The 24,652-nt window shown below is 35.8% G+C and overlaps 1 protein-coding gene across 6 annotated transcripts in view; it reads left to right on the top strand.

The window, feature by feature from the left end:
* Positions 1-24,652, top strand: part of CTNNA2 (catenin alpha 2) — a 1,089,024-nt gene that overhangs the window by 1,048,086 nt on the left and 16,286 nt on the right. For 3 of the 6 annotated variants that reach the window (XM_044772741.2, XM_070511883.1, XM_070511885.1), the window contains 3 exons: positions 3-108; positions 3,678-3,812; positions 14,476-14,619. In XM_044772741.2, the coding sequence (XP_044628676.1) occupies positions 3-108; positions 3,678-3,812; positions 14,476-14,619 (385 nt within the window). The remainder of the gene's footprint in view (positions 1-2; positions 109-3,677; positions 3,813-14,475; positions 14,620-24,652) is intronic. The other 3 variants (XM_044772747.2, XM_070511884.1, XM_070511886.1) reach the window with 1 other exon arrangement.

Raw genomic sequence — 24,652 nt, 5'->3', positions numbered from 1 at the left:
AGAGGCAAAGGCCCATTGAAAAATACTTCTGATGTCATTAATGCCGCCAAGAAAATTGCCGAAGCTGGTTCTCGAATGGACAAATTAGCCCGCGCTGTGGCTGATCAGGTAATATAAGAGGCAAGCACATGCTGAGTGGAATCATTAATTAGCACTTGGGTCCTGTCATGGGTTTTATGCACCCTATTAAATGCCTCTGAAGAATGAATTGTAGAGAATCACTCCCATTTTATGAACTGCCCTCTAACTCTGCTGAGACTGAGCTAATGGGAAAGGTAGTTCCGTTTAGGAGGGACGCCTATGGCCTGTGACTAAAATTCCTCGAGAAAGAAGAGGACCCCCACCGAGTAATGGCTTATCCCAGATGTCCTCTTTCAAAAAGCCAGTTATACTGCATAAGGGGAAAGAGAAAGAAAAAACTTTACTTATTGGTACTTAATATTGATCTCACTGTAATAATGCTCTTTATGATTCATAATAATTTATGCTCTAGCATAAATGGGAATAATCCACATAATCAAGAACCTCCAGATTTCCACTTTATTTTCATCCAGACTCAAAAGCATCAGAGATAATTGAAATTCTCAGAGTATCTTTTGTGCTTCAGACTGAACTAACATACACGTTTAAATAGTTCACAATCTAACCTTATTTCCACACTTTTCATTTTATTAGGCTTGAACTGGAACTCTAAAATCCTGTTCTAATTGTGTCTTGTTGCAGTAATGTTCCAGTTCTTCTAAGGATACTTTAGGCAATAGACTTTTTCAGATAACTGAGGCTTTTCCCACTAAGCAACAGTGTTTTACAGTTTGAATCATTTTAAAAGGAAAATGTCTTAAAATATAAAATAAGATTCTGAAATAGAAAATATTATATAAACTCTTATTTACGTGGAGGCAACATTATGAGCATGAATTTGCTTACTAGACTGCAATACAGTGAGGCTCTCTAAAGGCACTGAAAGATCTAGGATTGCTTCCTTCTCCATAGATGACCCTAGTCTCCTACGATATTTGTTACTTATTATAATTTTCCTTCCTCATTCCTTAATATTCGGCTCTTCCTCTAAATACTTGCTGTCTTCAACATCCCAGATTCTAGAATCCTTCGGGTCAATACCAAATTTATTCATATTTTAAAGACTGAAAAGAAAAACACATGGTTAAACTATTAGGATTACATTTAAAATGAGCCAACAGATTGTCTCATTTTAATTTTTTTACATATATGTTGGCTAATCCAAAGGGCTGCTTTTTGCTTGCTTTTGAATTTTTGAGAAACAATAGTAAAGATGCTTCATTAAATATTACCATAATTTGAGAATCCCCCAAAATTGGTTGGAGTTGAGGACCAAGTCATTACTAAATTGCCAATTTCAGAGCAATTCAACTGCCAGGCTTGCAGCATAAGTTGCACTTCTTTCTACAGAGTTCCATATGTACCCCAGAAAGCTCACATAGAAGAGAAGAGAGAAAATGAACTTACTTGAAAATATGCACGTATGCGTGCAAAAAAACAGAAATGCACTCACCAGAAAAGAATGCCACATTCTTTTCTGCAAATGTTGAGGGGGTTGGAATGAGTGGAGTGACCAGAGATTGGTGGGTGGTTCTGAAAATGGTTTTGTTAGGAAGGACTTCTTCCCTGGAGTGAAAATGCATGGAGTTTGGATAGCTTTTCCATTATACTCTGAATTTCAATAGCTGAAACTATTTCTCAACATGTTTAGACTCCTCAAGTTCAGTATTTTTTATTGTGATCATTGGTTTTGATTTTGCATCTTTGGGTCCTTATTTCCAACAATTATAAAAAATTGAATCGTAGCCCAAAACAGTTTTCATATTTGGAAAACACACTGCTTGTGCACACACACAAATTCTAGATTCAGCACTCTAGATGTATTTTGAGATTAAGTGATAAAGTATTTAAATGCTGTTTAATGATGACTTTTAAAATAGACAGATGAAGATTAAACATAATACTCATTGTGACATTCTTACTGTCATTAGCTATGAAGCAACTTGCAATTTTTGCTAATGTTTTGTCTGAATGGGACATTTCTTTCTCAAATTCGATACCTGTTTCCATGATATAAGTTATTTTTCTTGGTCCATCATGCATTTATGTGTGTATTAAATGCTTCTATTTAAATAATAAAATAGAATGAGCATTACCAAGAAGTGGATTGGTTGCCTTTATTTTGCCTGAAAATATTTGTATGAAGATTTGAGATATGCACACAATATAAAATTTTTATGGACCATTGCATTTTTAATTAATGTTCCATTGAGATAGAACTTCCAGTTTAATTTGCTTCAAGGTATTTGTATTGAAAGCCTTGTCAACCCTCTGGGGAGATATCATTTTAAAGTTAATTCCTTTCAGAATATGGGTCTCTGGAGAAGGATAAATATTATAGTATTCGCCACTTACAGAAAGCTAAAAACAGTCTCTGTGGGATTCTTTCTTGATAAATGCAGTTAGTGAAAAAACATACCACAATAGTAAGAGTAGTGTATAAAAGAGACCCCTTTTGCATTTATTAAATAAATGGTTGTGTTGAAACCACTGGGTTCACAGTATTAATGAAAGAATACTCTCTCTTGAGCTTGAAGGAAACTTAGCTGGAGTCTTTTTCTCATACTCTTTTTCTAAATAAGATACTTCAGTTTGGGCTGTAGCTACTTATTTCTTATCATGTTTCATCAAGGATCAGGTGATTACATGTCCTTTACAAGTGCCATATTGAGCCAGAACAACGGAATGACCTGGAGAATCTGGAGCTGAACTTTTGATAGAATAGAAATATACTTTAATTACAGGATAGCCATTGGCATTGAAGCCTCAGAAATGTTTTAGGGAGTCATGTCAGTGTCTGTGGAAATGTTCAGCTAAGCCCAGGGTATATTTGATGGACATCTACCCACATAGGTCACAAAGAGAATTCAAAATCCCTGGCCATGGTTGACTCTCTGGTGCCTCCTTTGGAGGGTTCTGTTGTTACTCATATGCGTTTATTTCAATTGGCTTCAAATTCTTTCCACTCAAATCTATTCCTTTTACAGTGGTTATAATCCTTCTCAGAGACTCTTATTTAAAAGGAGTTTATCAGGTTGCTAAAATTTTGATAAATGTGAAAATCCAAAAAGTGCAATCGACTTCCTTTAATGAATGATGCGTGTCTTAGGAAGCCAAAGGAAACATGATTTTTTCCCCCAACTAATTGGTTTGAAACTCTCTTCTCTGCTGTGGCAGAGAGATTGCCACACAGAGCAGTTTCCTTCTAGCATCTGTTGCTTTGATTGTCTGTATTAAATAACTTTGCACATAGTGAATATTGAATGGGCCAATAGGAAAAAACCTATAGAATAGTAAGTTTTCTTAACATTTTGGAAGACAACTGGTAAAAATACTCATAAACATATACAGAAGTCCCAATAAGACTTTTTGGAAGATCTTCAATATTCTTTTTATAGAATTTTATCAATGTAGAGCTAACCATTCTAAACTATTGGCTCAAGCCTTCCTAAAATGCCCTATAAAGAAGTTAAGTTAAATGGATGTAATTAAGGTGTCATCACTGAAACCTTTTCTTTTCACAGCTTTTATATAGCAAGTGTTAAAAACTGAAGAGTACTTGCTAAGTGAGATCACTTTTTTTTAATGTTTTATAGTGTCCTGATTCAGCATGCAAGCAGGATTTATTAGCCTACCTTCAACGAATTGCCTTGTATTGCCATCAGCTTAATATCTGCAGCAAGGTGAAGGCAGAAGTACAGAATCTGGGAGGAGAGCTCATTGTGTCAGGGGTAAGCCAGGATTTGGGATTCATAATTAGAGTTCCTACTGTTGTGCTTCCAAGGCAGGCATTCTTGGCAACAGTACTGCTAAAACACCAAACTAAAGTGATTCATAGGGAGGATTTTTTTAAAGTAAATGTTATCACCATTATTCCAGACCTTACAGTAACTCACAAAGAGCAATTTGATTTTCCAATTACCCCATGTTTATACTAGCCTTGTAAAATCTCCATTCTTTATAAGAAAACTAATTTCATCTCCTGGAAACTCATTGCCAAGCTGTGACTATTATAATTATTTGGGGCTTTTGTATATTTACTCATTGTGAGTCTACTTCCCTTTGTTATTCCTAGTAATTTTCATTCTCTGTTCAGGAGCCAGCCTCTCTATGTGTGGATTTTGTTCACATGTTAGAGATGATGAAAACAATAGGAATTCATTCATCAGGTTCCAATGCATACTAGGTTATCAGTAACCCTTGAAAGCCAGAAAATGTTTGAATTTAATACAGGTTGATGTGCTGTTGCCAAAAACTAACATAGTTGCCAAACACTAACAATTATATATTCTTTGCTCAATCACTCCAATGTTTCCCTTCTCATGAAAATATGAGTATCTGGTCCATTTTCATCAAATGCAAAGAAATAACAAGTCAGTGAATAGAAGAATCATGATTTCTTGGCAAGATTTCCAAATGTATGTGTTGAGGTTCTTCACCTTGGCTTCTTCTCCCTCAGTCCCTTTCTTTCAATACAAGGTGCCATCTACTGTAAACTATTTGCAAATTCTGAAGTGTGGCTCTTCCACCTTTAGTTCTTTTCCCAGTCAACCATGATGCTTCTGTTTTAAGTGTGGCATTACCAGGAATATAACATTGTCACCATGGTGAATGCCTTGTGGAAATCCAACTGGTTACAAAACTCAGTTCTTTCCCAAGCCATTTTCAGAAATTCAGCAGTTTGACCGTTTGATAAAAATATGTGGAAAAATCATTCTTGAACCCAAAGATTTCAGTTCCTATATTGTTTGGCTTGCAGAAAACGTAGCTGGGAAAAGAGCTGACCTGGCTTGCATGGAGATGCCATCTGGAAAGCCTGTTCCATGCAGTCTCACCTAGAGCCCAATACATTGGCTATTTTGTGCCTCTTCCCAAAGCATAGTCACCTCTTTGCATATCCAAAATGATCCTGCTTCAACATTCTTCAAGAACCAAGAGCAATCTGTCTTGCAATGTGTCCTTTCTGCCGAGTTGGTAATTACCAAGATTCTCTCTGCCAAGAAGTGATCAAAACATTACATCTCCCTTGCTTCCTTTCTTATCTTCAGCCTCGATGGTATAGTTTCCCATACCATTCAGCTTCCGTGTCCATCTGTACATAGCACCTGTGGAACTGAGTGCTGTTTGTTTAGCTTGCCTTGTGTGCTTTCATGTGTGACTTTCCAAATCTTATTATTTACATGGATGCGCAAAGCATCTTTGTGGATCTCAGACTCCACAAGCTCATGTAGGAGATGTTTTACTGGCAGAGTTGCTTTCCATCATCCTCTCAGTACCCATTGTTCGTCACTGCCTCCAGAGCTTCATTTCCATTGTCTTTTCCTCATTTAGATGTAGTCAAACCATCACTGGCTTTTATCACTTGCACTGTTGGCATTTGCAGAGGTGTTTGAGACTGAGAACACCATCAAGAAGCCTGTTTCCTTCTTTGAGTCTTATTGGCAAAGTTCATAAATCCTTGCATGGGAGAAGGCTTCTCTTAGAGGAATGTTATACCACTTTATAATTATTCTGAGTCAAATGCATTGTAAAGGTTTGCTATATATTGCTCAGTTGTAGGTCTGCTCTTGGCCTCCTCATGATTTTTTCCAAGCTTGATTGCTATTTGGTGCCATACCTGCATCTGTAGTCTGCTGTCTTTGCCACTGCCTCCATCTTACTCTTCATCCTCCTTCACTGATGGCCAATGAAGAAAAAAAATATAATATGTTTATTTCACAAAATAGCCACAGATGACCGCCTTCAAAGCTCTGAAAGAGTCAAGAATGTGAGATACCCCATACACAGAAACTTTCAATGATTTTGCCAAGAAAGTGCACCCATGATTTGAGCACCATTTATTTTGTTGTCTGGCATGGCAAAATTGCTATATTTTTAAGGAGAAGCTACTATAGTATCATGTGTAAACAAAAAAAGAGAAATATTTGAATCTTCCTTTTTCCCTCTGTATTAATGTACATGAGATTCAAAGCTGTAGCTTCTTTTATGAAATATAATGAAAGCCCCCAGGAAGGTATATTTGTTAAAAGTCAACGTTTCTACTAAACCAGAAGAGATTTGGATAGATTATTTCCATTTTGTCAAAGAACAACAGTTTGGATTTCAAAACTGAGAACCGTGTTTTTATCGTCCCATGCTGGCATGATGAACACATGTTAAAAAAAATGCGTATGTGCACAGTTATATACCATGTCAGTGTGTATATGTTTTATGTGATTCTGTGTACAAAGTGGGAAAGGCCTCTTCTGTTGTATGTGCCTTCGGCTTGAGAGGTGGGGCAGGATGACTCAACAGGTCATGGGGGACAATGGGTACAAATGCTCTTCATGGGTCATGATGAGGAACTAGAGAAATAAAGTAATCCAGGATGTATGCCTACGTATTATCATTCACACAACTGCTGTCTAAGAAGCACCATTAGTTTTCTGGTTGGCAATCAATTTTTTTTAAGTCATTGGCTTAAAACTTTTTCAACAGACAAGAGATGCCATTTTTATTAAATCTCAAAGTAGAAGATGCATTTTTGAGCCATTTCGGCACAACCTGGTTGCTAAGGGGGTAATCAGAGAAAAAACTTTTTGAAAACTTATACAGTGATAGAAATGTTAGAGTGAAAGTAGAGGAAACTAAAGTTCAAAGGATTAAACAACTTGTTAGTTAACAAACTGGCTTTGTTTTGTTTACTTATTTTAGTGTTTGTTTACTTAATCTCTTAAGCCAGTTTACATGTTTTTGGGAAAGAGGAAAGTAGAAAGAAGAAGAAAAGTATGAAAAAAAAAGGAGCGAGGGAAGGTAGGAGAGAAGAGGCATGAAAGAAGGAAGAAGAGAAACCAAAGGAAAGAGAAACTTAACTATGGCATATCAGAAATTACTTTAGTGCAGGTAATATCCATTATATTCATCATGGGAGAAAGGTTGAGGCAAGTTTTTTTTTGACGTATGTAAATACATTTTGAATACAAATAAGCTCCAATGCCATGATATGGAAATTATCTGTATACCTGATTTTCATGTTTTTAATTAATTTTTATTCACTATGTTTCAGAGGATTTAATGGATTCTTTTAAAAATGGAGATATACGCCTGGATTGGAGAAATAAAAACCATTCCATAAGCTCTGATTATCTTTAGCTACCCAAAGATTTATACTTTGTGCATTATTTTGAACAAGATTGGAAACAGTAATGTAGGATTTTAGAATGTAGAAGGCTGAACATCAAACATTCTGATAAAGCTGAAAAATTCCACCTAAATGTTTGGGTTTTTTTTGATGAAATACAACAGGAGCCACATTATAACAATAAAGTCAGAACACAAGAGCAATAACCCTGCTCTGGACAGGAATTTGATGTTCGGGTCAGAGATGGAGGGATGCTGATGTAACTTATGGCTGACTCCACACAAAAATGCTACAAGTTTTAATAGATTTTATTGCATATAAATGTCTTTGTTCACACTAACAAAATATAGGAACAGAGTTTGGAGGTGAGGAATGTTAGTTCCCTACGTCCTCAGACTGATTGAGTGGAGCCCTGACCTATTCCCAAAAGACTGGTAACTTGCCCTAATGTACACTTTTGTTCTTTGCCATTTCAATCCCTCCTTTCCAAATTTGAATTTCTCTCAATTGGCTTATGGAGAGAAGTTTGACAAGGTGTGCGAGCATAATTTGTGACACTGGTAGGATTTGAATTGGTAAAGAGAAAATTGGAAATTAGAGGTCAGTTACAGTCATTCTTATTGCATATGTTTCACATTAAAAAAATTGGACTCGATTAAAATCACCATGAATATTCATGGTGATAAATGAAAAACATTCATTAAAATACCAGAAACTGATAATATTCAAATCAATCCTACCTGAAACTGGCATATAATTAAAGATACATATATACACGCGCAGGCATGCACACGTGTGCATGCGCACACACACACACACACACACACACACACACACAACAAATACCCTTGATTGGACATTTACTTCCTTACTCCCTGAATAAGCAATAATCAAGAGCTGAACAAATGGTTGACAACTATATCTGATAATACAATTTAGGGAAAAGAAAATGTGAGAATTATTTGTCCAACGCTATATGTATATGCAAAAAAAATTGTGGTTCAGATGAGAATTGCATTTTATCTGAAAAGTTCTGTATTCCCCCTATTAAAGAAAAGTATTTTGTAGTCAAAAACAGTATTTTGTAGTGGGATGAAATAGTCATTGAAACAAGCATTGTACCTAGTTGTGTAGACCCATACTTTAAGCAACCTCTTTTAGGGAAAGTGCCTTTTTTAAAATATCTTCTGGTTCTGTCTGTTGTCAATTCTTGATTATCTCCACTGATCAAAGTGTAGTAGTAATGGAAAAAAATCTAAATTGCTAGCTATTTCATTTTGAGTTTGGAATGCATTTCTGTGCTTCATTTGAACAAAAGGGTGTGTGTTCAGGGAATTCACAGCAGTTCCAAAGAATTTTATTCAGACCTTCCAGAGGGTTGGCCATTAAGTGTTTGGGCTCAAAGGACGTTTCCTGACCTAGGGAGAGTAGGAGAGTACAGATCTAGAGAGAGTAAGATTCAAACAAACTTCAGATGATAAATCTGGATGGGAGGGATAGTGGAAATACTCTAACAGTAACAGTAAAAAAATTAAACGGGAATTTTCCATTTGGAGAGTGGCAGTAGTTCTTTGCACAAACTTTGCTTGTAAGATGGGTTGTTGCATAATTCAGTCTTTCTCCCAAAAGCCTACCCCTCTAATCTGTAATGATAATCAAACTATAACCACTTAAATTCTGATTCCTGCGTGGTCTTCCTTAGTTATATTTGCAGCAGTGTAAATGGTCACTGATTTTTGCACAACCCAAATTATGCAAACTTTCAGAGAAAATCAACCCTTAAGTAGTTTTTTAGTGCAAATTCATTCTCCCAATGTTATAAAAATGACATTTAACAAACTCAAGGCATTGTTTTGGAACAAATGGGAAATAGGATTTTTTATAAGAAACGTAAAAATCTTCTTGGGTGTCAGGCATCATAGGAAGCTTTGTGTCTGTCACACCATACCTGTGTAGTTGTCTCCCTGAATTCAAATAGTCTTGTGCAAAGGAAGATGGTATACTTCTCTCTTATAAAAAGTAGCTTTTTAGTTACATACTCCATGATGGTGACCCTAAACTTATGAGATCAATTCTATTCATTGAAAAAAATCAGTTATTCACTGATCAAATTAAACCAGTTGGTTATCTTACCAAATTGTTTTATGTGTAGAAAAACAACTTTATATTCTAATGCTCTCATTCTAAAATAAGAAAACAGACTCTATTATGGCAAAGCTGGGACATGAACCAAGAAAATAACTTTTTTTGACCTTAATTGGAGACATAGATTGACCTAACTTGGATCTAATCAGTGAGTTGATTTGATTGCATCACCTGAACTTGTGGGTCCAGGAGTTCCTATTTTAGTTTGAAGGCATTATTGCTTGTAAGAGTAGAAGGGGTCAGTGGCTTTAAGAAGAGTGCCTCTGTCTCAGAAATGTCAATGCCATCACCTGTGGTTCAATAAATGAACTTTCATTCCTTTGAGTTTTAGAAGTTTTTCAAGTTTTGAAAGCCTCTAATTCAAAGAAGGAAGGCAAATAATTCACACTTTAATGTATTAGCAATTAATGCCTTAGATTTCAGTTAATATTCTGAGGATTATTTGGCAGCCAATGACTAGTAATATTTTGTGAGAACTTGGAAATTAGGCACATGAGAGATACCTAAATGAGGGGCAATGATTGCATATATCTTTTGACATTTGTGAAACACAGGCAACCCTTTTAAGAAGTACTGGTTTATAACATTTTTTCATGAGGCATATTCTAATTTTGAGATATTGTCTATGTGTGATAATGGTCTGGTTTTATTCTAAGATGTTCATTATTTATTAATATGTTTTAAATAATTAATGTCTGTCATAGTGTCTTAGGAACTTCCCCCGCCTCCCATTTTTAACTAGTTTTGATATGTGAGAGCAAGTCCAGATATATATGTTCCCTTCAATTGAACGAAATAATTATGGGATGCCCAAGTGTTGAGTGAATACCCTTTTTTCAAAAATAGTATCTGTAATTCAGTTTCTGCTTTCTGGTTTTTCTGTGTACACTTGGATTTGTCAGCTCTAGTCAAGAAATATATTATTTTAAATTGGTTACCTAGATCTATTGTGATTTTTTTCTTGTTCCTACATGGACATGCCCCAATATTTCCTGGACTGAAGGCAGTTGAAGAAAAAGCTAAAATGTGAACAAGTTGATACAATAAAATATAAATAAGTAAAAAAGAGAGAAGAGTATTAAAACTAGATGCTAAATATTATCTGGGGAATTTCATTAATGGATTTTCACAATTTCCCATTACCTCAGATAACTCAAAATAAAGGAAATAAAGAGACCCCCTAGTAAAAGTGAAACAGAGTTTGTTTTGTTCAGTACTGTATTTGATAACATTTTGACAACCATGTTATTCTAGAAGATGATCAGTGTTTCCAGATGTTGTTCCTAATTTCTAATGACAAGCTAACCATCACAGCTTCAACGAGTTGTATTTATTTCTTGTTCACATAAGGATATTTTCTGATTCATTGAATTCAACATTTCTGTTCTGTTCCAACTACGTAAAAGACGCAGTGCTAAATATTGGTTGGGCGAGGGAATTCAAAGTCCTTATCTCTAATAGCAAGTAATTTCCATGAAAAGGATAAATTTTCCTGTCCATTGTGCTTTTATGAGATTGTGTAATCTATTTTTTTTCCGTTTAGTTTGTCATTTAACTGTTTAGCATTCTCATCTAGAATAGCAGGGTGTCTGTTGATGGCTACCTCTATGTATTCACTGTTTTTCTTGGTTTACTATATTCTAGAAATAAAAGTGTATTTCACTTGCCATTGTCAACATTCTGTTCCTATAGATTATTTTGTCAAATGCTTTCTCTAGCTTAATTTAAGTGATTCATGAAATATGGCTTTGATCACAGCCCTTAGAAGAAAAATATGTGTCATGTTATGGCCTATGTATCTTACAAATAGGAAAGACTTCTGGATGGACAATGTGGAGTGTTCTTAGTTCAGATTTCTTTTACTGCTTCAGAACACATTGTCTTACTCATCTTGAATAGTCATTTTCCTTCTGGGCAATAAATATATTTCAAATATTTCATTCTAATCTTATTTTCTGGAAGGAAAGCTTTCTTAGACTCTAATCTTTTCTTTCATCATCAATACTGTATCTTATTTTATTGCTTTTCTCTGAATACCTTCATCCGTACAGATGCCTTGCTGATGATGAACTTGACTGGAACTCCAGCTAGATGTTCTGTTAAATCTGCACAACCTCTCTCTTGACCTCTTTCATCCATTTTCTTTTGCAAATCTATTCTGTAACCAAGAGAGAATATTCTGGAGAAGTTCCGGTTAGCATCATCTTCTAAGAACCATGTACTTTTTTAAGCCCAATGTTCTGTGTGTAATGCCCCATCATAAAACAAACTCAAAACATGATCTCTTTATCTTGAAACTCTTGATTCAGATCTGTTGCCATCAAAATTAATCAGATTCTCTCTTACTGAAGTATTTCTCTTCAGTAGTAACATTTTGGTCAAATTGCATGCCAACTGCCTGATCTTGTCTTCCACGATGAATTACTTTGTAAATACATCTGTGGATTATTCTTTTGGAGTGTGCAAATTATTCTACCTGACTTTTCTCAATCCTCTGCACTAGGAAGTTAAATAAAAACTTCTTTTTCAAGAAACAAAAGTTTGAAACAAACCCTACATCTATCTGGTCAGAGTGAAATTATAACCATGATTTTAATAATGGTGTCTCTTGACTGAAATCTTGCAATCACTTCACATCTTCTCTTGAAGGGCTAACTTGTACATTTGTGTGATGCCATGGGAAGTAGGCATCAAATCCATAATTGTAGTAAGACTTAGTTTTCATAAACAATGTCAAGAGACTAGATCCTAAGAAGTGTTGGAAATTATCTGATCCTGGCATTGTACTCTATGTCAAAGAAAGTTTTGTTATTTTAACCAATATCATAAGGATAGACATTATCACAATCAATCATACTAAATTCACCTAAAAAGTCAGCACAGTTCACCACTTTGCATCCTTTTGATGCAACCTAGTTTTGCATTGGGTTCCTGAAGTCATGCTCCATTTTCAAATAAACAGTAGATAACTAATGAAAAATATCAACAGATTATCATCTAAATCCAGTTTGTTTTATTTTAATATTTAAAAAGTGTATAATTCTATTTTTATTCCACTATCTTAATGTTAGCAGAAGTGTACCTTCTTTGTTGGGTAGTAAAACTCTTAAGATGTTTATTGGAAGAATGGACAATTGCATCATTAATCTTAAAATAATGACCTTTAAGTTTTGTATGAAAGGTGAGATGACACAAATAAGTTTCTAATACATAATAATCATTTTTGAAACTGAGACATGATGGTAAATGAATATCACATTCCCTACATAAGAAAATCAAGAGATGACTAATTTCTAAAACCAAATGGGATTTTTATAAAGCATAAGAAAACAAGGATAAGCCAACTAGTCAATGATCCAATATTTAAAAACTGGAAGAAAATAAGACTTCTTAGAGCCATTAATTGTGAAATTTCACACAATAAAAGCTGTTAAATATAGATTTAGAATTACTGAAAATAGAAATAGAATAATAAAGCAAGGAAAACATATGCAGAGTATCATCGCTTCCTCTAATAAGTAGAGAAAAATATAGAAAAAATTCCATTCTTTCTTCTTATATGCCAGATTTTTTTTCTATTGTCTTTATTCTCTAAAGACATTCTTTAAATGTCTTTAACATTTATTTTGAAGTAAAAGATGGGAATAATGTTGCCAAATCCATAATCAGTATGAATTTAGTAGCTCTGTGCTTCAAAATGCTCCCTAATCTGCCAATTTTGCTTACTTTTAAATTGTGATTATTTAATACATTTACGTACTTAGTGAGCTAAGAATGACAGGACTAGAAATAGAACTATATTGGCTTAAAACATAAGAAAAAAATTCCAAATTAGGAATTTTGTTTATTTCCATACAGAAACAGGCTTTGGGCTTCACCCATTTATGATGCTGTGAATTGCAAGCCATTATTGTGAATCTTTACTGTCACTAAAATATTTTCTGTGAAAAGAAATGGTTTCCCTTGTCATATATTCCCCTGGGCAACTAAAGATCTGGCTTCCATAAAGATGGTTTCAGGACCTGCCTGCTCTTCAGTGTCACCCCTTCCTTTTGTCATTATAACCTCTCAACAACTTTAAATAGCTCATGTTTTTAAATTTCTAAATCTCCATTTGAAAAAAAAGACCTGAATGCTCTTATTAATCTCCCATTTTGCCTGATTCCTCCCCACCCCCCCCCACCCCCCCGCAAAGAAATGGACTTAGAAGTTAAACAAAACTATATGACTATAGCAGAAATGTATGTGACAAAAATATTTGGTCACCTAGAATCACTGGGTCACTTAAAGTTGACCTCTGAGAGCAGCAGTGCAGGGGACCTTATGATTGTAGAAATCTTGCCATTTAATTTTTCTCCGGTTTTGAAGAGGGGCTCTGACTACCCTTTCAGATGTATGTTATTCAGTACGCACAGAAAAACTTAGTCAAGATTGTCAGTATTATTTTATGTCAATTTAAGAGGTAGAAATTCTAAAGGTAGAAATAGGCATTGGTTATTGGCTTATCTTTTAAATCATGCCTGTCACACAAGCCACCCTTGGGTGCAAAAAAGAAAAGCAAAAAGAGTTGCAGTTCTGGCAACAATGAATGCATTAGTTCTTCAGTGATCCCAATGAAACAGGTAAGTATCCCTTTAGTACCATGTACTGGCTGGATGTGCAGGGGCCAAGGGCTTGATGAAGGTCACACAGCAGGGCAGTGGAACTTCCAGGAAAGAAATCTGAGATTCCCCACATACTGTTCCAAGCTTTAAGAGCTGCAGCCCTTGCTTTCTCTCTTGGTGATCTTCAATGCTTTAACTAGGGGATTCATCCCCTTTGAACCCCACTACAATTGTCCCCTATGATGCCTAACAAGGCAGGGTGCTTCTTCATCCTCCTTCTCCCAGATGGTCCATTTATCTGTTCAAGACAGCCAATGAGGAATCCAAATGGTTGGCCTGCTTAATATCATGGAGGCCCACCCATATCTCTTTCAGCACCTAATTCCTTCATATGCCTCTTTCTCCCAATTACCCAACCCTCTTCCACCTCCCTAATCCCTTCCCAATAGGGTACGTTTTTTTTTTTTTTTTTTTCTCTCTTGCACTCTCTCTCACTCTCTCTTTTCTGTATCTCTCGGAAATCAGACAGGAGTTCAGAGCACTTTCACTACCTTTTATGAGGTAGATTGTGATGTCATAGATGGGGGCAGGGCTAGTCAACTTTCTACCCACCTCCCAACCTGTGCTGAGGGAGCTCCAATCGGGAGTGGAAGCAGTGATTCTTCCATGGTGAGTAACTTTGCTTTCTAATCTAATCTGACTTACTGTAAAGATTAACTTTGAAAGCAGGGGGATGGGGTTTCAAGGAAGTAAAGATGTGACCACTCAAGGTCTCTTTACTTACTGTTAACCAACTTTGGGCATAGGATCTACTTATTTATTCTTTATATGAGTCAAGAATTCCACAGCACAGATATACTCTTCAAGCATGATCTAAACTTGAGAATTGAAAATGGTGTTTTCATTCCTTTATTTCTATCTTTCTTCCCATTGGGACTGAAAGTCACTGCATATGTGGAATGAATCCATTCTGTAGTCCTTTGGTGAGCTTCTCTAAGGAAGGCTAGTTAGAATGTATTCTTCTTCCTTTGAAAGATTTCAGGATCACAGAATATCTTTTATTGATGTTTGCCCAGAGAATCAGTCTGCTCTTCTAAAACTGGGGTAAAACTGTGAAGAAACTGATACATAAGAAATATCAGCAAACTTGGTTTTGATGTAAACAAATGAAAACTTTCTAAGGCAAAGACTAAAATATTAACAAAAAAGAGTCACCGCTCTTGCAAGATTAAGGGTGCAGCCACGTCAAGGTGTCACAAACACATTTGCTGCCTTGTTTTTGTTGCATGTCATAACACTGATGCTGTTTTGTAGAATTTCTTGGTAGTTAAGAGCTGTGAAAAGCTGGTGTTCTTTGTGTCATTTGGGTTTCTATTATTGCAGATTACTTCTTTTATATGCCTTAGTATTTAGAAAGGATCAACCAGAGTGAGCATTTTTCTCCACTTTCCTTGTTCTCTTCTGGCTACCTATTAAAACTGTCAAGATGTTAGCTTTTATATAAAAGGGCAAAAGAAGTTCATGCAGGTGCTTAAATCTTTAAAGGATGTCGAAGCATCCAGGTGGGTGTTTTTTAAAAGGTTTGACCATCAGAATGTGAGGCTCTAAAAAAAATTAAAAATAAAAAACAAAAGAATGTGAGGCCCTGTTATTTTTCATGAGTGGGATAAAAGCATCCTGTTGTGGATCATGGGTAATATGAAAAATGTTAGGAGGGTATCATTCATTCTTTCAAAGTATGTATGCCTAGTTCACTGGCAATATATGGATATTGGTAATAGAGAATTGGGGGCAGTTTAAAAGGAGGAGTCCTTTCTCATCGACAGCTTTTCTGTTATGTGTCCACCCCCTCTGCCTCCCAGCCCCGACCCCCAAGTTATGCACTTCTACAGCTCAAAAGCACTAAAGCTGATACTGCCCTTTTTGTTACCTGGGGTAGAGTAGCATGGTGACTTCTGAAGTTATTTTCCCACTTCAGCTTTCTAACTTAAAGAAGTGACTGTAATGGTAGAGATTTCAGACACAATAAGGAAAACTAGAGCCATAATTGGCCAATAGGAAGATTTAGGTGATAATCACCTGAAGTAAACTTAATATTGCGATGTGGGTAGCAATGCCAAAGTCTTACATGTTGGATGATCCTTCTCAAGTCTCTGGCTTACCTTCCATTAGAAGTGCCAGATCCCTGAAACCCAGGTAGAAGCAAACCTTCAGTGCCAGAAAAATCTGATGTCTAATCATAGCTCAAGTTTGTAATGTCTTTTATCAACCCCTCATACAGCTGCCAGGTAAGAAATGCTCATATCTTATAAAGCCTTGGAATACAATCATCTTTAAACTTTGTGAGTTAAGAACGGTTGTGTTGTGCACTTGTGCAAATTAAGAGAGTCTATCATGGAATGCATTGTGCATGCACTTGTTTATCCTCATGTGCATGTTTCATTTATAGTGGTGTGCAGTATTTCTTTACCCATTTTGTATTTATTAAACTTATAATTTTAAAATACATACATATATTGTGCTCTAAATGAAACTGAATTCTAACAAAAGTTGCATTAAGTTGAGGTCTGAACACCGGTGTACTAGTCCTATTTCTGTCACTGATTAATTAGGTCACTCAAAGTAAATTACTTAGATCTCTAGAGCCTCAGTTTTCTCATCTATAAAATGATGATAGATGACCTAAAGGTTATATCCTAAGGTATCTTTGCTCTAAAATTCTACAGTTTTGTAATATATTTTTGAAGAAATGGTTTATGGGAAAAAGATTGAATATGTTAATGAGATATAGTTTGTGTATGAGACATACAATTATTCAAATAGAAAGTTTCAGTCCAAAGTAGGTTTTAAAATGTACCCTACATCTGATGTAATGTTATTTGTTTAATGATGTGAGTCATGTTCTTTTAAATGGACAATATCAAGCCTGTGAGATAGTTAGTGAACTATGTGTTGATTTGGAAGACTGATTTGTTTTTTAGCTCCATATTTTATTTTATTCTATGTGAGATAATATATATATATATATATATATCCCTACCTAATAGGTAATAGAGCTAAGTTTCCTTAAGACTCTAAAATTCAAAATTACCCATGCAGTATTGCAGGAATTCTCTCATGCTGTTGGGAAGAGTTGATGAGTAGGGAATTGGTAGGTATTGAGCTGTGTGCTATGGGGGATAAAAGACAGACAAGGTGTGGCTACTGCTCTTGAGAAATGTGCAAGCTTTTTAGGAGTCTAGACACATGCCAAGTGTCAACTTAGATGTGAAGACAGTGTCAAAGAACTAAAAATATCCCATGTTCTGGGGTAGGCTGGATTGCACTGGGAAGGCTTTGTGAGAAGTTGAGGCCTTCAGCTAACTGTGAACATAAGGAAGGGAGGGAAGCATTTCAGGTCAGCAAGACCACAGATTCGTAAATGTTGCAGAGGATATCTTGTGTTTAGATATGCCATGTATCAAAATCAAAAGTCTTTGCTTATAGTCCAGCCCCATACTTTTCCTGAGTCCCTTAATCCTTAATCATATGCTGACTCTACAATGTATGATATACCTGTTTAGAAGAGTTGGGGAGGCTGCAAGTAAGGGAATTGCAATGATTATTTCTTAAGACATAATCAGGCAGCCATTTTCTCAGTTATGACGAAGGTCAAATGATCACTCACAGCCACAACTGTGGAAGAGAAATAAATACAAGAAAAGAATTAGGAACAGAAGGAGATTCTAGCTCTGAGACAGTCTGGTTTTCTGATGAAGGTGGAAAGGGATTATCATGTTGGATTATCAAAGGGATTATCATCGATCGATTTAGAAATGTTGGATGGTCGTGGAAATGCCCATAGGCTAATGAGAATCTATGTAACCAGGATGATTTTCCGAAAAGCAAACAGAAGTTTCTGTGTGCACAGAGCAGGAATCATGTCAGACTCTGCTTTCAAACAGCCAGTGTTGAGAAGGCTCAAACACTAAGTAAAACTGCACATGAGTATGCTAGTCTCTTTCCCTGATACACTTGGAAAGAGGTTATTGATTGCAGCCTGATTTACCCACATGGGCAAAGAAGCACACTTCCGTTTGAAAGACTCTCTGTTTCTTTAGATTCATAGATGATTTGCACTGTATACTTTGCATCACTTAGAAGGCACTGTTTTCTGTATTTCTTGCCATCCAAGTTCCTTCCAAGTTATTATGCTGGCCTTTCTAACAGATCGGAATTCCATGAGTAGATCTGCCTTATCACTTATCCTAGACTCTAAGACTTGGTTTATATCATCCAGTGAAATGTTTCTTAATTTCCTATCATGACATGAAAATTAATTTCTAGGATATATTATCTCAGGAAATCACTTTTAAAAGCTAATCGTATCTATATGAGAATGATGAAGTAGTAAGATCAAAGTCAGTTTTACAAAGCAAGAAATGTTCTCTTAGAACTAATTTCCCCAAAAAAGTTCAAGTAGGACTTATGTGAAATTTTGTGGAAGAATATAGATTATTAAAGGAAATTAGTGATATTAGAATTATATTTGTCCCAAGAGAACAATAACAAGGATGGCAACTGATCCCCTTCTCCCCATAAACGTCCCCAGAGGTAATTTCAGAAATAGGAAATCAGTTAGATTTATAATTGAACAAACATTTATGGAGTAAATAACATGTGATATTCACTGTTCTATGGATGGACATGGAATTAGCATGGAAAACAGACACATAATCAGTAACTGTGATACACTATAATAATCACTCTAACAGAAATATATACAAAGTGATATGGACATTCCTGTAAAGAAGGGGAAGAGGAAGCTTCATAAAGTGGGTAATATATTTTTGAGCCTTCATAGATAAATGGATAGGAGTTTTCCAAGTTGAGGAAGAGAGAAAGGATTAGCCCAGGAGAGAAACAGAATGCCCATAGTATTGAGGTATAAGTGTGCTATTCTGTGCTGACTGGACCTGAAAATGTCAGAGATGGGTGGAAAGATGGAGAAAAGTAAAAGGTGAAGTTAGAAAGGTAGGTGGGGACTGGATAGCAAAGAAATTTTTTTGACCCATTCTGATTTTAATGAGTGTTTCTCAAAATGGTCAGAGATGCCAAACCCAACAAGGGGTGGGAGGAGACTGTTAAAATGCAGAACCCTGGGCTATGCTGCAGACCTCTTGAATCAGAAGCTAAGAGTAGTTTCTTGGAATCAGTAATTAACTTCTTTACCCCACCCCCAACCCGTACTAGGTGATTCATTTTTCAACCAAAGTTTCAGAATCTCTATAAGGCACAAAACTGACTCATTGTGTTTCTATGTTGTTGGAAGAAGTTTCAGAAAAAAAATTAAAATATTAAGAATAAAAGATTTGGGAAAACTAGGATTTAGAGGTAATATAAGAATGTTCTCGAGCAAATTGGTTTAAATTTTGGATTAGAATAAAAAAGAATTTCTAAGAATCTTGAGTATAAAGAATTACTAAGTCATGCTGTTAAATTTCCTTGAAGGAAAAGCATGAGACTAGAAACATTTAAGGGACACTCTTGCGTCTTTCAGTGTCATGTCACACTATAAGGGGTTAATGAAGTTCAGAGCTAAATTTTTCTACAGCTCCCAAGTTGTGTGAAGATAAGGAATAAAGGCAACAGTCCAGAGCAATATTTGTTTCTGGATGGTATTCTTTGGTAGAGCTATTTGGCTACTTATTAATTTTAGTTAGGTGAATTTCATTGAAAAAGAAATGTATATATTAGCATTTCCATCATGACTGAAAAATCAAGCTCTCAAGCCGATGTAGGGCTTAATCTGTATGGTCTATGATGAAAAAATATTAATTACGCTACTATATATTTGAGTCAACAATCATATAGAAGAGCTAATGTTTTTCTCTATTTTTTCTTCATGGACAACAGTTATTACCCTGTACCCATCAGTCTGTGTAGAAAGTTATACAAGTGTTCAAAGACATAAGAAGAGGGAGGCACTAGACAGGTAGTTTACATTTGACTAAGATGTGAGAATGAACCCCGGGCTGGAAGACACGGCCCTCAAATCACAGCAAATAGTGTCAGTTCTGGATTTAGCCCTTTCATTGCTTTGCACACAGTTCTCATGTTCCAGATTGCCAGAATCTTTCATATTTTTTTAATTTGAGAATTTCTTTACTTAGAAGTCAAGAAATAATAGAGAACCTTGCTTTTTCTCCACATTCATCTCTTTTTATGCAGATAACTGCAATACCTGTTTTACCAGAGATGGTGATACTGTCACAGTCTAGAAGTAGTTGACTGGTAGGATGCCAGTGTCCACATTAATTAAGCAACTTAGTTTTGGCATGTTGACCTGAAGTTTTTTGTTATTGTTTTCTTTTGAATTCTTACAGATATTTTTTACCAATGATATGTAGCTCTGTCATTGCCTTTATTACACCAACCTAGGCAAACATAACCTTAGATGGTTCTTAGAAGACATACCAGGTAAAATTATTTACCTCAGACCCAGAATTTTACCTGAATAAAAGCCAAGAAGAGAACAGTAACAGACACATGATTTTGATGTCAGAGATCTGAAAAATAAGTTAGAGAATACCATGTTTTTTTAAAGTGGATGTTAAAATTATAAGCAAGGGATTGCTGTTAGATGTGAATTTGGAAACCACCTCTGTCTTTTACAATTTGGGTGATATTGGGCAACATTCTTAATCTCTGAGCTTTCACTTTTGATTTATAAACTGGAACAGTAATTCTACTTAGAGGGCCCATAGGACAACCGCGTGAAGTAAATGACATTATTATGCTAGCTAAGCTATATTGAGGGCTCAGTATGTGCTAAGCATTTTAAATGTACTATGCATTTTGTTTTCATAATCATCCTGTGGAGAAGACACTCTCACCTCCGTTAAAAGTATTAGGAAAATGAGGTTCAGAGAATTTAAGTAACTTTCTGGAGGTCACAAAGTTAGTGGTTGATATACCGTAATTCTTCCAGGAAACCTTCCTTGATGTTCTCCCATGGCATGGCGTGTTTTCTCTGTTACTCCTGGTATGACGTTACAGTGTAAGAATTTATTTAATTATATGTCTCCCACCTAGTCTGTGAGGTCCATAAGGTTAAAGAATGTGTCTGAATGTCCTTCATTTTTACCCTGGTTCCTTGCACGATGAGCACATGTGCTTACTGTGTTAGCATCTTTGCCATCCTTTATTCCATTGTAGTAACTCATCACACTGAAAGATCCCAGTAAATGATTCTAAAGTCTATCATTCATTCACTCTTCCTACATGAGAGCCCCTGACTTTATTTTAAGTACTAGATTTGGAAGTGCATTGTTTACCTACGATTTGGGACCAAAAATCAAATAATTAAATTTTTTTCTAGCTAATGTAATTCCTTTGTAATTTACTTTGTTAACTTTTCTAGTACGTTAAGGAGACTTTTTTTTTAAGATTATGATTTGGAAATATATAGAGTTTCTTCATAAAGGGGTGAATTAATCAAATTGGTAACTAATGTTAAAAAGAAATTTGAAAGTAAGGTCCATAGTAACCTGGTTGTTTTCATTTGCCCTCACACATGAAGTTATGATATATTAAAATGTTAACTATTTTAAAATATGAAATATTGCTTTGTAATTAAGTATGCTAAATTATTAATGCCCAATAATAGTATCAACAATTTGTATAAAGCTTTTCACATTTTAATTAGATTTAGATTCAACTACATATGATAAAACATCCAAATAGAGTTCTTTCTTTCTCACATAGAATAATTATATCTGTAGTTCAGGGCCCGTCTAGTGAACCCAGAGTCATCAAGGACCCAGACTCCTGCTCACTTTATGGTCTGCTTTACTTAGTATGGGGCTTCTACTCTCAAGTTCATCTTTTGGTCCAAGATGACTACTAGTGCTTCATCTTCCCATTTTCCATACAAGAAGGGGTCAGAGGGCAAAATGGTGTGCTTCCACCCCTCCAAAAGGATGCTATGTTAGCACCCTTTAAGAAGATTTCCCAAGAACATCTGTCCCCCTACCCTAACAATTTCTGCTTACATCATATGAGGAATCTGAAAAAACTGGAGAGAGTTAGGCATGGAGTGGCAGTTCTGGGCCATGTATACCCTCCATTAAGAGGAACACAAATTGAATTGACTTCCAATAGTTGCTATGTGACCTTGGGCAAGTTGCTTAACCATGCTGAGCCCCATTTTTCTTAACTGTAAAGTGAGAATATTAGTATCTACTAAACTGTGTTATTAGGATTAAATGTGTTAATGTGTGCCACAAATTTAGGACAGTGCCCAGAAGATAGACTTACTAAATAAGTGGGTAGCTAGTTTTATTTTTCATTATCTTGTTTCTCCCAAAAGGTGATAGTCTTTTTGATGATGTAAGTGCCATCTTGTCCTCTTTTATCATGTCTACCCCAATCAGCCATTGGGAGAACAGTAGTAAACAACCAGCCAAGGTTTCTGCCCTCATAGAGATTGCATTCTTTTGTCATTAGGAGTCCTAGAGGAATCACTTACAGAGAGGAGATGGTTGAAAATCCAGAAAGGAAAGACTTCAACAGAGAAGTGAAGTGCTGAATCTCACATTTTAGTCTGTAGAAGAATCATATGGGTAGCAAATAAAAATGGAGATTCCTGGGCTCTGCCTCCACAGTTCTGAAACTCACATCTGAGATCAGGAACCTGCATTCTATTTCTAAATGTTCCTAATGCAGATAACACTTTGACAAATACTGATTTAGGAAGTAGAGGGAGGAGAGCCCTATGGGCTATGGTGACAGCTTCCCATGACTTTCAGTCAGTTTCAACCCTTTCCTAGGAAATTTCTTGGCTTGTTCCATTAGGCTATTTCAGTCTAGCCTAGACTGTAAATTTTTAGGTGTGGGAGGCTTGTTATGATTCTTCATTGTAGAATGTTTAGCAGCATCTCTGATGTCTCCACACTAGATACTTGTAGCAAACTCTTTTCTCCAGTAGTGACAATCAAATGTCTCCAGACATTGCTAAATGTATCCTGTGGTGGGGAGACAAAATTGCTTTTGGACGAGAACCATAGGTCTGGTTTAACTCTTGACCTTTCACCGAGAACATAGATACTATTTGAAATGTAGCCTTTTATTTCTTCCCTTTGGAAGGGTAGAAGATGGCAGATATAATGTTTCCAGATTCATCTGCCAAATGTCTATTCCCAGCCTGGCATCAAGGTGTGCGGGTGTACTTTCCTAGAAGCAAGACTCCTGAGAACCCATTCCAGTAGCCTCTGGCCATAACCTTCACACAACTTTTACAAGTCTACATCACTTCCCTTTTTGGTTACCCCAAATGTTCCTGTCGTAGAGATGCAGGCATTTCTACTCTCAAAGGCAATTAAGGGCTTTAGTGAGATTGTTGTTTCAAAGAAAGTTTTAAACAAGTTAAAATGGCTTCAATTTCTTGCTTTTTACAAACAAGGGTATGCGGCTTAAAACAACTCAATTGTCTTTATAGCACTTTTTTTTTTTTGACAAACTCTTTCCACATATCATTACATATTACATGAACTATTCTCTCTGTATATTTTTATAATCCTTATGAGATAAAAAATAAGTACATTTTAAAAAATAAGAAAAAAGCAAAGTGACAGTTTATATTTTTTTCCTGAAAAAATATTAAAAAGTGTGTCAGGCTGATGGTCTCCTTGAGATTCAAATTACTTATGTGAGTGTTTTTGAGATGATTTTCACGATGTGTAACCCTGCAATGCTTAAACTAGTGCTGGGTGAGCCATTGAAACCAAGCAAGTTAAGGTAGAAATTGAATAAGTTTCATAGCTTAGCATTAATTTTTTTAAGAGAAGGTTGGAGAGCTGTAATGGGTGGTGACTCCAGATACAACAGAGATCACTCTTTCTTTCAAAGATGTAGCTGTAGTGTATTTGAAGAATTTGCCTTGGCATTTTTTAGTGTATCGGGTAAAAAAATAATGAGGTAGCCTTTACATCTTATAATAAATATGGAGTTGATTTAACTTTGTCAAAGTCTAGATTCACAGGGACTTCCAAGATAGGGATTGTGCCTTGAGGAAACTTTCATCTCAGTATTAAGTAAGACTTTTAGTAGGGGCAAGATACTGTATCAGACTCTCTCCAACCCTTTAATGTTTATCTTTGTTCACTTGTTAAAAGTTGTGATTTTCTTGGAAGTCCAGGAAGTACTTTTTTTTTAAAGAAGTTTTCCAGTTTCATAGATTTGAGGCTTTCTTTCAAAGGAACCGCTAATATTTTTTCTATAATTTTTAGCAATACTGTTATGCATTTCCAGTCTTTTGAGAAAACTTTGTCCTTTAATCTGTGATTTTGAAAGTTTCTTGTACAGCTCAACCTCTGTTGCAAGAGAACGACAATGTGTTCTCCATCCATAGAGGTTTTTTGTTGGACCAAAGAAATAATATTTCCGGTTTTAGATTGAAGGGAACCCTCTGGTGCTTTTGCTGTATTTTCACTAAAGTACAGTCACTCCGGGGAAAAGATTCCAAACCAGGCCAAGCTCTGGCAGGCACCTGTATGGGAAGTATCCTGGCTTCTCAGGGGAGCCACCTTAAATGCCCTTTATTTCTTATGTTATTCAAAAGTAGTTGGAGCTGCAGTATATTGCTGAATACACTATACCTGGGGACAGAAGTCATGCAGTTGAATCTCTAGTAATTGTCATTATCTAGCAAGTTACTGCTCTC

The sequence above is a fragment of the Equus asinus genome, chromosome 6, assembly GCF_041296235.1.
Source record: "Equus asinus isolate D_3611 breed Donkey chromosome 6, EquAss-T2T_v2, whole genome shotgun sequence".
NCBI lineage: Eukaryota > Metazoa > Chordata > Mammalia > Perissodactyla > Equidae > Equus > Equus asinus.
The sequence above is the reverse complement of the archived record's forward strand: the minus strand, read 5'-3'. Positions and strand labels throughout refer to the sequence as shown.